This window comes from Phanerochaete carnosa (genome assembly GCF_000300595.1).
Source record: "Phanerochaete carnosa HHB-10118-sp unplaced genomic scaffold PHACAscaffold_1, whole genome shotgun sequence".
NCBI lineage: Eukaryota > Fungi > Basidiomycota > Agaricomycetes > Polyporales > Phanerochaetaceae > Phanerochaete > Phanerochaete carnosa.
In genome coordinates this window covers 1,891,250-1,904,420 of record NW_006767628.1, presented here as the reverse complement: position 1 = coordinate 1,904,420, position 13,171 = coordinate 1,891,250, and the positions used below count along the sequence as shown (strand labels likewise).

At 53.4% G+C, this 13,171-nt stretch overlaps 8 protein-coding genes across 8 annotated transcripts; all 8 read left to right on the top strand.

Annotated features, from left to right (window-relative positions):
• Positions 1-1,221, top strand: PHACADRAFT_246707 (uncharacterized protein). Its single transcript, XM_007390045.1, has 4 exons — positions 1-392; positions 441-543; positions 597-844; positions 896-1,221. The coding sequence occupies exons 2-4, from the start codon at positions 507-509 to the stop codon at positions 1,112-1,114; spliced, it is 504 nt and encodes a 167-aa protein (XP_007390107.1). The 5' UTR covers positions 1-392; positions 441-506; the 3' UTR covers positions 1,115-1,221.
• Positions 1,222-1,777: 556 nt separating this feature from the next.
• Positions 1,778-3,109, top strand: PHACADRAFT_246704 (uncharacterized protein). Its single transcript, XM_007390044.1, has 6 exons — positions 1,778-1,916; positions 1,973-1,983; positions 2,037-2,098; positions 2,151-2,276; positions 2,328-2,487; positions 2,539-3,109. Exons 1-6 carry the CDS (start codon positions 1,826-1,828, stop codon positions 2,980-2,982), a joined length of 894 nt encoding a protein of 297 aa, XP_007390106.1. The 5' UTR covers positions 1,778-1,825; the 3' UTR covers positions 2,983-3,109.
• A 154-nt stretch (positions 3,110-3,263) lies between these two features.
• PHACADRAFT_246702 (uncharacterized protein) lies at positions 3,264-4,879 on the top strand. Its single transcript, XM_007390043.1, has 6 exons — positions 3,264-3,537; positions 3,591-3,671; positions 3,725-3,828; positions 3,886-3,996; positions 4,049-4,423; positions 4,479-4,879. Exons 1-6 carry the CDS (start codon positions 3,393-3,395, stop codon positions 4,677-4,679), a joined length of 1,017 nt encoding a protein of 338 aa, XP_007390105.1. The 5' UTR covers positions 3,264-3,392; the 3' UTR covers positions 4,680-4,879.
• Positions 4,880-5,082: 203 nt separating this feature from the next.
• On the top strand, positions 5,083-7,620 carry PHACADRAFT_133307 (uncharacterized protein). The gene is made up of 5 exons (XM_007390042.1): positions 5,083-5,736; positions 5,793-5,873; positions 5,926-6,150; positions 6,209-6,907; positions 6,960-7,620. Exons 1-4 carry the CDS (start codon positions 5,125-5,127, stop codon positions 6,371-6,373), a joined length of 1,083 nt encoding a protein of 360 aa, XP_007390104.1. The 5' UTR covers positions 5,083-5,124; the 3' UTR covers positions 6,374-6,907; positions 6,960-7,620.
• Positions 7,621-7,642: 22 nt separating this feature from the next.
• On the top strand, positions 7,643-7,946 carry PHACADRAFT_179862 (uncharacterized protein; the record flags this gene model as incomplete). Its single annotated transcript, XM_007390041.1, has 2 exons — positions 7,643-7,718; positions 7,773-7,946. Coding segments are annotated over 2 exons (250 nt in total), but the record flags the coding sequence as incomplete, so codon positions are not given.
• A 472-nt stretch (positions 7,947-8,418) lies between these two features.
• On the top strand, positions 8,419-9,380 carry PHACADRAFT_246695 (uncharacterized protein; the record flags this gene model as incomplete). Its single annotated transcript, XM_007390040.1, has 6 exons — positions 8,419-8,536; positions 8,589-8,686; positions 8,736-8,811; positions 8,867-9,026; positions 9,092-9,248; positions 9,303-9,380. 4 exons carry the CDS (start codon positions 8,419-8,421, stop codon positions 8,941-8,943), a joined length of 369 nt encoding a protein of 122 aa, XP_007390102.1. The 3' UTR covers positions 8,944-9,026; positions 9,092-9,248; positions 9,303-9,380.
• Positions 9,381-9,671: 291 nt separating this feature from the next.
• PHACADRAFT_189778 (uncharacterized protein) lies at positions 9,672-11,586 on the top strand (the record flags this gene model as incomplete). The annotated part of the gene is made up of 9 exons (XM_007390039.1): positions 9,672-9,871; positions 9,937-10,030; positions 10,087-10,187; positions 10,248-10,335; positions 10,387-10,468; positions 10,523-10,546; positions 10,603-10,715; positions 10,767-10,792; positions 11,376-11,586. The coding sequence occupies 9 exons, from the start codon at positions 9,672-9,674 to the stop codon at positions 11,584-11,586; spliced, it is 939 nt and encodes a 312-aa protein (XP_007390101.1).
• PHACADRAFT_246692 (uncharacterized protein) lies at positions 11,556-12,721 on the top strand. Its single transcript, XM_007390038.1, has 7 exons — positions 11,556-11,612; positions 11,678-11,746; positions 11,798-12,102; positions 12,163-12,259; positions 12,315-12,378; positions 12,433-12,597; positions 12,657-12,721. Exons 3-7 carry the CDS (start codon positions 12,048-12,050, stop codon positions 12,693-12,695), a joined length of 420 nt encoding a protein of 139 aa, XP_007390100.1. The 5' UTR covers positions 11,556-11,612; positions 11,678-11,746; positions 11,798-12,047; the 3' UTR covers positions 12,696-12,721.
• Positions 12,722-13,171: the final 450 nt, after the last annotated feature.

The window sequence follows — 13,171 nt, the reverse complement described above, 5'->3', positions numbered from 1 at the left end:
CGCATATACTACAAAATAGGCCCACTACTTCAGAGGATGACCTTGAAGAGGCTGGGCCATCTCAGCCACAGCCAGCAACGATTGGTCCTGTGATCCCTCCGGGACTTGGGGACCGTACCCCACAGGCTATCAATGAAGACGAGGACGACGAGGACGACTATGTTCCGGAGCTCCCTCCTGACCTGGCAGCCTCACGCTCCAAACAAGAAGTTAGCGGCAAGCGAGTTCAGGGTCCTTCGTTCCCTTACACCCTGCCAAAACCACGTTTTGACGATGACGAATCCGATGAGGACGTCGGACCTATGCCTTTGCCTGGTGGAGTGATCTTGGAAGAGAAGGATGGTGTGACTGAATTTCTGGAGAAGGAAGAGCGGAGGAGGAAGCAGATCGAGGTACGTCGTGTCGTACTTTCCTTGTGTACCCATTTCGAACTCGTCAAGTACGGCCTGGGTTCTCATGTCATCTAGGAAGCCTCAAAGCCAAAGACTTTGCAACGTGAAGAATGGATGCTGAAGCCTCCGTCATCATCTGACCTTTTATCGTGTACGCATCTGGCTATCTACCATCTGGAGTATATGGTAACAATGCACGAGCAGCTATCGACCCCACGAAATTGACAAAGCCTCGTCAATTCGCTCGCACGTCGGCACCGTCACGCGACGTAGACTCCTCCCTCTGGACAGAAACTCCAGCTGAACGTCAAGCACGTCTAGCGGACGAGGTCTCTGGCAAACGTCGACGTGCGGTAAACGCCGATCCCGAACTGACTGAAGAGAAGCAGCTTGAAGCCAGGAAACGAGCCAGATATGAAGAAGAAATTCGCAAGGGCGTGGACGAGCATACGGTCAGAGATAAAACTATCGTCGAACGATCAGAGTTATTGACGCAGTAACAGAGGAGAGCTCGCGGCGCGGCTTTGCTCGAGCAACATGCTGAGGACTCCGCTAAGGCTGATCAGAAGAAAGATGAAGGACCGCCAGTCATCTGGGATCATAGCAGAGACATGGCTTTGGGCGGCAAGCTCTTGGATGACAAGACGAGAGACAAGTTCATCAAGGATGCCCGTGGTTTATCAGACAGATTTGGATCAGGGAAGAGTGGCAGTTTCTTGTAACACTTTCACGGACTACGCAAGTACCGCTACATCAGTTAGCGATGCACTTAGCTTCCGCAACGTGTTTATACCTATCCGCGTTGTTGTATGTTATCCACCCTTCCGTTAGTTCTTAATCCCGGTCAGCTTCGCGGTCGTCTTCAATGCCTGCCGCAAGACATGCTGCATTACTTGTGAAAAATTCTTCCTTGTCCCTAGTCCACGACTCGCGCAAACGACCTGCGCCTGGCCGTGTACCATCTCGGACTGATCGAGGTGCGTTATAATCCTCGAAGACCCTGCGACGTACACCCTGAGTCCTGACCACCCCGGAAACGCCTCACAACATGATATGGACACTTCCTAGCACTATGCTGTAGCATGTTGCAAATCGAGGTCCATTTGTAACAGTGGAGATGTTGTACATGAGTCTACGGGGAGGTCAGATATCTTGTCGGGGTGCTCAGTGCATGGCATTGGCGAGCGGGGCCGCAAGCCCCGGTCTTCAGAATTATGATCAGGTCTTAATTAGGACGGTGGACGTCGGGGAGTATTACTTAATATGCTTGCGCTGACCGACATCGGGTTTCGGGTTCCAGACAACCGGAATCACAACCATGAGACTATTCCGGTGCCGTCCCTTATAATGCTCGTGTCATGCGCGCACGACACTCCTATCCCCACAGCTTCACCAAAACCAACCTCACCAGCTTTAGTTGAGTGCTCAAGGAGATGGCAACCCAACGTCTTTCGCAGATTTCTGGGCACCTCACAAACAGCTACCCGAGAGGCTTGCTGAAGGACGAGGTTGCTATCATTACTGGTACGTCATCCGCAATTGTTGGAAGGTTCTCGAGGCGAGCTCGATGGTACATCTAGGTGCTGGCCAGGTATGCATCGTCAGCCAGATATACTCTGGCTATGGCTAACGTTCCGTCTGCAGGGTATCGGGCGTTGCGCTGCCCTCCTCTTTGCAAAGGAGGGAGCGAAGGTTGTCGTTGCTGAGTGCGTTGAATTTCCCATGGATGGAACACCAAGTCCACTCATAGCGACTTAGTCTCGAGGAGAAGAAGGCCCAGGAGGTCGTAGATGAGATCAAGGCGCAAGGCGGTGAGGCTATTGCTATCGGCGGTGATGTCGCTGCAGACGATTTCCCGCAACGTGTCCTGGATGCGACTATCAAGTATGTCCCTTGAGAGATTGTTCAATTAGATCCTCACAGATTGGACTGCAGGAAGTATGGCAAGCTTAACCACATAGTCAACAACGCGGGCTTCACTTTCGACCGGATGCTTCACACAACTCCAGATGATGCCTGGGACGTAATCCAGAAGGTCCACGTCCGCGCGCCGTTCCGCCTCATTCGTGCTGCCGCCCCATACATGCGCATAAAGGTAAGTCTATATACTTAGTACACGGCTTCTCTCATCCACTTCGCGATCTAGGGAGATAATCGGGAGAATCGCTCGATTATCAGCGTCTCTTCAACAACAGGCCTGCACGGAAATGTCGGCCAGGCGAACTATGCAGCAGCCAAGTCTGCTGTCATCGGATTCACCAAAACGATATGCAAGGAGTGGGGTCCCTTCGGCGTGCGGGCAAACACCGTGGCATACGGCTATGTCCTGACACGTCTCACCCAGGCGAAAGAGGCCGGTGCGACCATTGAGATAGACGGCAAGAAGGTCGCGCTTGGCATTCCTGGTGGACATTCATCTGTTACAAACACCAAGCAACAGGGTGGTGGCTCAAGTGCACAGCCGGGCATCCCGCTTGGTCGCGGAGCTACTCCTGATGAAGCAGCCGCAGCAATGCTCTTCTTGGCCTCGCCGCTAGCATCATTCGTCTCGGGGCACACCTTGGAGGTCACCGGAGGTGCTGGTATTTAAAAAGACTACTTCATGGTGTTTGTGCAGTCTTCAGTAGCTTTGCACACTGCGAGTCAGCATATTTATAGTATGCGACCTGCTGTTATAAAACGGTGGCTAGACTCAACGCTTGGGTTGTGTATGTGGCACGGGCGAAACGGCGTACGTTCAGCCATCTGGCCTATTTTGGTTCGGTTAAAACGCTTGAGATCACTCGATCTGGTTCGACTCGAGGAGCTGTGCCTCTTCTGTGACGCCCGTCGCCATCGACCTTGCAGCTTTCTCTCCGACGTCGTGCACGACGACAAGCACGCTCTCTGCGGCGCCCTGCGACCCTCTTAACTAAAAGCCGTTTTGTCTCACATCCGGCTCTGATCTGATTCTTTCTGTCTCCCTGTCTTTGTCGCTCGTTTATATCGCTCTCAGCCACTATGGGAGTCCAATTTGGCTCCTTCGACAGTATATGCCAGACCGCTGCACTCGTCATCTGTCCTCTCGTGGGCCCTGACAGAGGCATAGAACCCTCGTGCTACAGCAGGAATGTGGAAATTGCTGGGACCCTCATCTTCCAACCCTGTGGGTGTGACGCTCTCACTGTCTGAACACGCCGTACTGACCCGTGCATGCAGCAACATGCTTCGTTCACATTGTCGCTATCATCATGACCGCTATCATGATTTTCCATATACGAAGCAAGTATACGGCAGTCGGTGAGTTCAGATTACATGCGTATATGCGTGCCGCAAGTGCTCAGGGAGTGTAGGACGGAAGGAGATCATCATGTTCTTCTACCTCTACGCCATCATTGAACTCCTCGCCATCTTCCTGGACTCTAACGTAATTCCTACTGCAAATGTTAGCTATCCTGTGAGTACCAAGTAGCCTTGAAATCTATCTCGCCTCCAGCTGACAGTTCATATAAAGTGGTTTGCAGCCGTGTATACAGGGCTCGTGGCGGCAGCCTACGCTTGTCTGCTTATCAACGGCTTTGTCGGATTCCAGTTCGCGGAAGATGGGACGCCATTATCGCTCTGGGTATGCCTGTCAGAGTTTCAGCGTGATGAGTCGGCGCTGATATACCATGTAGTTCCTCCGTATATCCTGTCTCGTTGTTTTCGGTGTCAGCTTCTTCGTTGCGATCGCAACTTTCAAAGAGTTCGCCGGCTTCAAGTATGCCACGCCAATCGGCCTTTGGATCATCTACATCCTGTGGCCACTCATCTGCGCGGTCATCTACATCGTCTCGCAGCTCATTATTGTCTTCCGTACCCTCGAGGACCGCTGGCCGATCGGCGACATCGTCTTCGGTACTGCCTTCTTCACCATCGCACAGGTCATCATGTTCGCCTTTAGCGTGACCATATGCGACGCTATCAAGCACTACATTGATGGCTTGTTCTTCTTCACGCTCTGCATGCTCTTGAGTGTCATGATGGTCTACAAGTACTGGGACAGTATCACGGTACGCTTCGTTTATTCGGGCTCAATGGATGCAGCGACTAAATGCGATATAATAGCGCGAAGATCTTGAGTTCTCCGTCGGGTCGAAGGCCACTGTATGGGAAGTTAAGGACCCTCTTCTCGCTGGCGCAGAGGAGCAATACGAAGACACTGCCAGCGGGTATCATGGCCCAGGCAGCCTTGTCGGCGGCGTCAGCGGTGGACAGCTGTACCAAGCTGCCGGCGGACGTGGATACCCACCTTCTGAGAGATATTGATCAATTAGTGCCATGGACACTTAGAACTATCCTCGTAGTATCATATATTTTCTAGCTGTGATTCGCTACGGTTAATGCACGTTCAGCCTTTGTATAGCCGGAACACTCCCTTCAATACGCTGTATATCAGACATTTTCTATTGCTTTCATAACTTCTGTTGTTTCCAAGCGCGAAGTTAAATGCTAAACTTGTGCCAACGCTGAGACAGGCGGGAAGGTAGTCTCGTAAAGCATGGATACGACGTCAGGTTGGGTCTGGTTCACGAGGCTAGCGGGATTAAGGACAGCTCTTGTCGTGCGGCACGCTTGAGGTACCCCAGGCAGACGTTTTTGCCAAGCTTGACACTTTCGAGACGCTGGATGAATTATGACTGGGACTGACTCAGTCTCGTGTATTTAGACTCATGCCCTCGTTCTTATCCGCCCCCTTATCACATCCTGCAGAATGTCGGCCTATGACATTGCTGGGTACGCTGCCGACGCTCTGGCTTCCTTGACTCCTGAGGAGATCGAATTTCTGCGCGAGCTGCCGAAAGCAGAGTTACACGCCCATCTAAATGGCAGCATCCCGATCCCACTGCTACAAAAGATCGCAAACGAGGCCGACTTCTCCTCCTCTGCGATTAGCTCTGATGCAGTAAAAGCTGGTATCGAGCAGCTCAAGACCGGCGTTGTGTTCAACGAACTACACGACTTCTTTGGGCTCTTTCCCGCCATCTATGCTCTGACCGCAACGCCGGAGACTCTCGCGGAGGCTGCCCGCGCCGTGCTTGCTCAGTTTCTCGAGCCTGACCCCGTCTCACCGAAAGGCCAGCCCATGGCGGCCTATCTCGAGCTGCGTTCGACACCCCGGACGACGCCCAACATGTCACGCAAACAGTACCTCGAGGCCGTCCTTGACGAGGTCGAACGGTACCCCGTGGAACGGGCTGCGCTCATTGTCAGCTTAGACCGCCGTATGGATGCGAAGACTGCGGAGGAGATCGTCAGTCTAGCCATCAAGCTGAGGCAGGAGGGGAGGCGTGTTGTGGGCGTTGATCTCTGCGGGGACCCCCTAGTGAGTGTTCTGCTTTGCTAAACGAATGTATCTGCGTGCCAACGATGCCCTTTCAGGCGGGAAACATGGACAATTTTGAGCAATACTTCAAACGTGTGAAGGAAGCAGGGCTTGGTGTGACTTTGCATATCGCTGAAGTGTGTTCATCTTCGCTACTTCGTCTCTGGTGGCTGACACCAGCCTCTGCAGACCTCTGAGAACACGCATGAGGATACTCTGAAGCTACTCTCCTTCAGTCCAGACAGGCTAGGGCATGCCACATTCCTGGATACAGACGCGAGAGATGTTGTCTTCTCGAATAACGCTTGCGTCGAGATCTGTCTCTCGTCCAACCTCCTGTGCAAGACTGTGAGCATCCTTGAAGAGCATCACATTAGGCACTACCTGGAGGCAAACCACCCAATAGCGGTCTGCGTACGTCTTGGTGTCCTTTATCAGAAAGATCTAGTTGACTTCATATAAACCTTGGCAGACGGACGATACCCTTCCTTTCCGAAATAACCTGCTTGGCGAATATGCTTTGCTTCTTGCGAAGGAGCCTCTGGGCCTCGGATTGACTAGAGAGGAAGTTGAGCGCATCGCGCGTATGAGTATGGCCTCGCGCTTTGCCTCGCCTGTTAGTAAGACGGCTCAATAGTCGGTGTACCTATTGCTGGTATACTTGAACCTTCATGACACTCACTTCATGCTGCCTTAGGCAACAGTGTATTCTTTAGATTCTCTAGGTTTGAGTCCACAATTCAAACCAATTACATGTAACAAATAATGGTGAGTGCACGAGCATGCCTGACATCGACGCTACTAGTAGTGACAGCAAGTGAAATATCTGCCAACGATCTTCCGCGACGTTCGCTCACAGTGTAGTATCATCTCGCTGTTCAAGTTCTTGTTCAATATAATCCGCCAAATTGAGGTCGTGGGTCACCGGCGATACTCGCCAGGATATGGATGATGGACATTCGCAGCCTTTCATCAGCAGTCTACAGAGTATCTTGCACAGCGTTCGCGGGCCGCGCTCATGCACCCCTCGCATTGCATCAGCCGACGTCGGCATTGAGGGAGCATCCCGTGCTCTGAGTGCTTCTATCCCCGGCGACATTCTTGTACTTCAGCCGCTTTTACGACCGTGCCAGTCATACATCATCATGGGGTCCTATTGTCACCGAAGAAGGTGTGAAATGTGTCACTGTTTCGTCTATTTACATTTAATGACCAGCCCGAAGTGAATCGCATCAAGGCGGCGCAGCTCGTCCGCGATCAAGTCTGGAAGCGCTTCTGGTATCATGCCTCTCATAGACGGGCTCACAAAACCTGGATTAATGCCCAGAGGCGCATCGCAGGAAAGCTAAACGGCGTTTTAACACTCGCAAAACGAGCCTACAATTCAGTAGAAGCTGATGGCTCTCGTTTGGCGTTCATGCATCGACCTCCGCCTTTGTGTGCTTCGACAAACTCTCCACCGAAAGATTCCCACAGGTCACTATGGCCGGTGAGGCACGTTTCATCGCTAACTCAACCCACCCACAGCACAGGACGTGTTAAGAGACCACAGGGGCTTCACGGTGGAACGCCTGTGGAAGGGCATATAAGGCGGCCAGCAGCTGGGCAGATCCTCAGAGCCAGGTCACCCAAGCTCCTTCACTCATCGAGTCTTTGCTATGTTCCCCAGCGCACAGCTCCTTGCCCTTGCCGTCTTCGCGGCCATCTCTACGGGTGATACACACTATGTTGACTGGGATGCTCAACTCTGACCTTCTTTGCGTTTTGTTCAGTGCACGCTCAGACCTTGCCAACCAACTGTGCTCGAAACTACACCGTGCAGGCTGGCGATATCTGCAATTCCATCTCGGCCGCCCAACACGTCTCCACGTAAGCGGCCTTATGCGTTCATTACGGCGGTCGCTCACCCTACCATTAGGTTCCAGCTGGCGCACGTCAACACGCAGATTGATGCGGCATGCGACAATCTTTTCGTGGGCGAGGTATACTCGAATGTTGCTCTGCATGGCCGGTCCCTGATACCACTTGTTACACAGCTTCTCTGCCTAGGCATTACCGGACAGGACTGCACTAGTGTCCACGTTGTCCAGAACGGCGACGTCTGCCTTACGATCGCCAATGAGGCTGACATAACTGTCAATACTCTCCTTGCCAACAATCCCAACGTGAACAGCGGCTGCACCAACCTTATCGTCAATGAGGTACGTCGACATTATGGCCGGCGAGTCACGGCCCGTCGCTCACCTGCTGTACTCGAACCAGGTTTTGTGCACGTCCAGCTCGATCATCAACTACACCTAAGTGCAGGTTGTATGGCTAAAAAGTTTTTTCTGTGCCAAACGTTTTCTATGAAGCTCTTCTTGTACTTGTACGCCCTTGAATGAAAATGACATGTATGTGTTCGTCGTCAGGCGCCGATCCGACGCCACAAAGGCTAACGCGTGACTGGTCGTGATGCGTGACCCCGGATCCAGACTTGGTCCTGTTCGCCCATCACCTCCTCGGGCTAACCCTTTCGCCACTGCTCACCGACTCTCAGACGCAGCGCAATGCTGCAGGAACTCTCTCATATGGACCGCATAACTCAGCTCCAAGATGAGATACAACAGGTACCGCCTTCGCCCGGCGAGTTCAACATTCTCGGTCACCAGCTCATTCTCGAGGCCACAGCTCTTAACCATCATGTCTAGTAGCATTGCGTATTTGACATCGAGGGCAAACTTCATGCAAGTCAGTGAGGATGTACCGGTCACGAAAGCCAGAAATCCGGAGAAAGTCGACTCTCCGGATGTCTTCGAAGGTGCTGGCACTGCCGTAAGCACCCAATCAACTCGCTGACGGCTGAGTTGCAGAGAATAAAAAAGAGCTGGTCACGGATTTGCTAGTGAAGGCGAAACAGGTCGAGTATTTGATAAACTCGCTTCCAGAGCCGGAGTCTGAGGAAGCTCAGGTACGCCTGGACGCATGCAGGGAGAGTTTCTGACATCAGCCATCACCAGGCGATGCGCTTGCAGGACCTCGAACGTCAGATGACCGAAGCTGACGACGACTACGTACGGGCCGTAAATCGCGCAAGTATGTCCATCAGTTCTTTGATCTCCATCCACCGCATTTACCTGTCGCGCCGCAGAAAACTTGCACCGACGGATATCGGAAGTGTTGCGAGACATGCTCGACGAGCCAGACGGACTGGATAATCCAGGGTAAATCGCTTTTTTCGGGCCAGTCTAACGACCAGCGGAGCTGCGCGCGAAGTACTGTTTGTTTGGGCCACGCATGTATATAGACAGGTATGTTTTTGAGAACGCAGGCGTCCCCTTTCACGACCTCAAGTTTTAATGACAGATCCTTCCAGGTCAAGACTGGCATATGTATAGCACCGACACTTGATATTTGTGGCATTATAGATATTGCCGTCAAGCATTTCAGCGTTCATACATGGGCCGTGAATGGTTAGCTTAAGCAGATTGTCGCCTCAACGTCACTTCAATTCGTATATACACACTCTAGCAGTAAGCGCCTCACCGCACGTTCTTACGTCTGATTATGACCGGGCTTCATGCAAGCTTAAGGCGCTCCGCTTTCGCTATATGACCGGGGTACCCCGCATAGAAAGCATAAGGTACCACCGGATTTCTTGGAAGGTCCGTATGTCAAGCTCTTACTTCCGGTGTGACTTGGGATCTGCGCTGATTGACGCTGACGCATACTGTGCGCCAGCCATCCTTCCCCGCGCCCAACGTCGATGAGCTGCTATGCGTCAACCCCGTCTTGGCGTAGGCGTTGGCCAACGGCGTTCAGTTCGTCGCCCAGCCTTTGGACCGCTGCGTCGACGGATCGCTGTCGAAGACGCTAGCTGCAGGCACAAAAGCTGACTCGCGGGCCCCCTTCCTCTTCAGCAAGCTCCCACTCGCTACACCTGGTCTACTCTCGCGATGCCTGCCATTCGCCTCCTCTCCACCACTCTGTTCGCTGCCGGTACCTTGGCTGCTAGCCTGCCCTCCCTCGCGTCCCTCCAGGCCTCTTCCGGCATTTGCGGAAGCGTCGGCGAGGTCAGCCTCAACAAGATTGAGGTCTGGTCCGGGGCAACCAAGCTTGGATTCTTGGCTCCTGACGTCTCGGGCCTGTTGGGCGGGTGAGTGTCGTCGCGCTGCGGACCATCCACGTTGTCGCAGAAGTGACTGAAGTGGACAATGTCAGCGGGTACGGAATCATCAGCCCCGACACTTCCGACGCGCTGACTGGCGTGTTCACGTGCGGAGCTCCGACGAACCCTGTCACCATGGGCGCCGCGGTACGCATATCTGTCTTTGCCGTTGTCGAGAATGCAGAGCTGACTGCCAGTGGCAGAACGCGCAAACCGTGCCCGGCACCAACGTCAACGCCATCGGCCTCATCGCGCCGTACTACCCCAACGGCGGCTCTCCTGACCTGGCCAGCGGCGGCTCCAAGTGCGTTTTACAGTTCTATACGTAGTTTCATAGTGGGAGCTAACCGGTTTCTCCGCGCAGCTGGCTTGCGCTTGGAGCGACCTACGTGAGCCCCAGCGGTGCCAAACCCAATGCGACCGGCATTACATTCGGTGACAGCCAGGCCTGGGTGAGTATTCTTGACGCGTCTTATAATCTCGTTGATTGTTGACTGCAGTAGTTCGAATCTTCTGTGTGGACTACGAGCGGCGGCTACGACGGCAACGGCAACTACCACGACTACATCCTCCATGAGTCCGAGTGTCGCATATTAGCCTTCTATGTGCTTTTGCGCTGACTACATTGCCTCCTGTCAGCCCACTGGGTCAACTCTGACGGAGGTAAGTCTAGCTGTGACGCCCAACGCGAATACTGTTGACACTTCACGACAATTCAGATCTGCCCTCGCTGTTGCTGGCTGCTCTACCGGATCAGGGAGGCATTGTTGTCACTGGCGACTTCAACGCTTTCGCCGACTCTTACAGCTATGTTGGAAACTGGGTGGAGGTGGTACGTGTGTCATTGCTCACCATGACCGTGACTATCTTAATTCCCGTTCAGCAACTTGCTAGCGCCCCCGCTTCGGAGTAAGGATGTAGCTCAGCGTTTCCATCACAAACCGCTGTGTTGGATTTACTTTCGGTGGATCTGCCCCCAGAGATTTATAGTTATTCACCATGTGGTGCTTGAAATATACTATGCGGCGTTTCCCTCAGTGCACGCGGGCTCGTACTAAGTTACCAGAGCGCAGCACATTGACTAAAAATGCAAGCAAGCAAACAGTGGCATCGAATCCAATTTAATAAAACACCTCAGGCGTCAAAGCCCAGAGACAAAGATGCACTTACGAGGCGCCTCTCACGGGGGCGCTGCAACCGAAGGCGACGCGTTCTTCTCATTTCTCATTCGATTTCTCTTCTCAACTCTCTTCTCAATTCTCTCTGCCCGTGCGTAGCACGAGTCACCCTCTCGTATCATATAACTACTTACACAGGCGAGCGGTATACATGAGCGATACCTCGGCGGTAGCATATTGGTGATAGTACTGCGCACGCTGCACATGGAATTACAGTTAGTTGTGACAGGCGAGCGGTAGAGTATCAGCAACGGAGTCTGATTTGATCATGTACCTCCGGCAATCAGCCTTTGCGGCGTCTCAATCCCCGACAGCCGCGGTGGTCCGCCGCCACAGGCGACACTCGTCGCGGCCGTCGCCATCATTAACCCACTTGGTGCGGTCGACAGCGACGACAGCGACGACGACGACGACGCCTCCGTGAACGAGCACAGACAAGGCAGCCTTGACGCCGCCGACTCGGACGTCGGCGTTCGAGACCGTGAGCGCCGCTGTGCCGCCGCGGTTGTGCATCTCGTGTTGTGACTGTGCCTGTCATGCATTGTCATGGGGTATGATATCAGTCAATATTTGTCTGTTCACATCTAATGACCAGTCCGAAATGTATCGCATCAAGGCGGCGCAGCTCTGTGCCTTGTCAGCGGTGCTCAGACTGGTGATGTGACTCACCTTGGCATGCTTAAAGGCGCGTTGCTGAAAGGCTGAACGGCATCCGCACACGCTTACAGCACGATAGAATCTGATGGCCCTCGGGTGATATCCTCCGTCTTTACGTGCTTTGCTGCACCCTCCACAGAAAGCTTCCCACAGGCCATAGGATGGCCGGTCAAGCACGTTCTATTGTCGGCCCCAGCGTATGATGGAAAGAGTGTAGGAGCCCCATAGTGGGACTCGGACGCCTGTGGGGGAGCATAAAAGGCCGCTGGCAGCTGGACAGATCCTCAGAGCCAGGTCACCCAGGTTCCTTCGTTCATCGAGTCTTCGCCATGTTCTCCAGCGCACAGCTCATTGTCCTCGCCACCTTCGCGGCCGTCTCTGCGGGTAATATGCCCTGCGGCTACTGGGATGCTCGACTCTGACCTCCTTTGCGATTTTGCCCAGTTCGTGCTCAGACCTTGCCGGCCAACTGTGCTCGCAACTACACCGTGCAAGCTGGTGACACCTGCAACACTATCGAGGCTGCTCAGCACGTCTCTACGTAAGCGCCTTTGTTCGTTCATTGGATCCACTGCGGTCGCTCACCCTACCATTAGGTTCCAGCTGACGCACGTCAACACGGATATTGATGCGGCATGCGACAATCTTTTCGTGGGCGAGGTACGCTCGATGGTTGCTCAGTGCGGATGACCCCTAATACCACCTGTCACACAGGCTCTCTGCTTGGGCATCACCGGACAGGACTGCACGAGCGTTCACGTCGTTGCGAACGGCGACACCTGCACTATAATCTCTAATGAGGCCGACATAACTACCACCACACTCCTCGCCAACAACCCTAACGTGAACAGCGGCTGCAGCAACCTTTTGGTCGGAGAGGTACGTCCACATGGGCTGGCGGGTCCTTGCTCGTTGCTCACCCGCTGTACTCGAACCAGGTTTTGTGCACGGATAGCCAGATCATCAACTACACCTAAGCGTAGGCTATGCGGTCCCCGTATAGTATCTGCGAAGCTTGTATATGCTGTAGTCTATGTTCTCCAGGCGAAAATGATCATGTGCATGCAGTTTGTCGTTCGCCAACGCCACAAAGGCTAACCCGTGACTGGTAACGCCGCTGTGTGACTCTCGGGGATCCGGACTTAGTCTTGTTCGTCCATCACCTCCCCAGGTCCTCCCTTTCGCCACTGCTCACTGGCTCTCAGACGCAGCGCGATACTGCAGGAACTCTCTCATCAATAGATCGCATACTAACCCAACTCCAGGACTGAACGTAATAGGTATATATCGCTCTGGGCCACCGCGATAATTCTCAGCTACTGTGCACCAACTCATCCTTGACTCCGGAGTCCATATCTCTTAACCGTCATGTCTAATAGCACTGCATATTCGACAAAGAAGGTGGACTTTGTGCGAGTCAGTGAGGATGTACCGGTTACGAAGGCCAGAAATC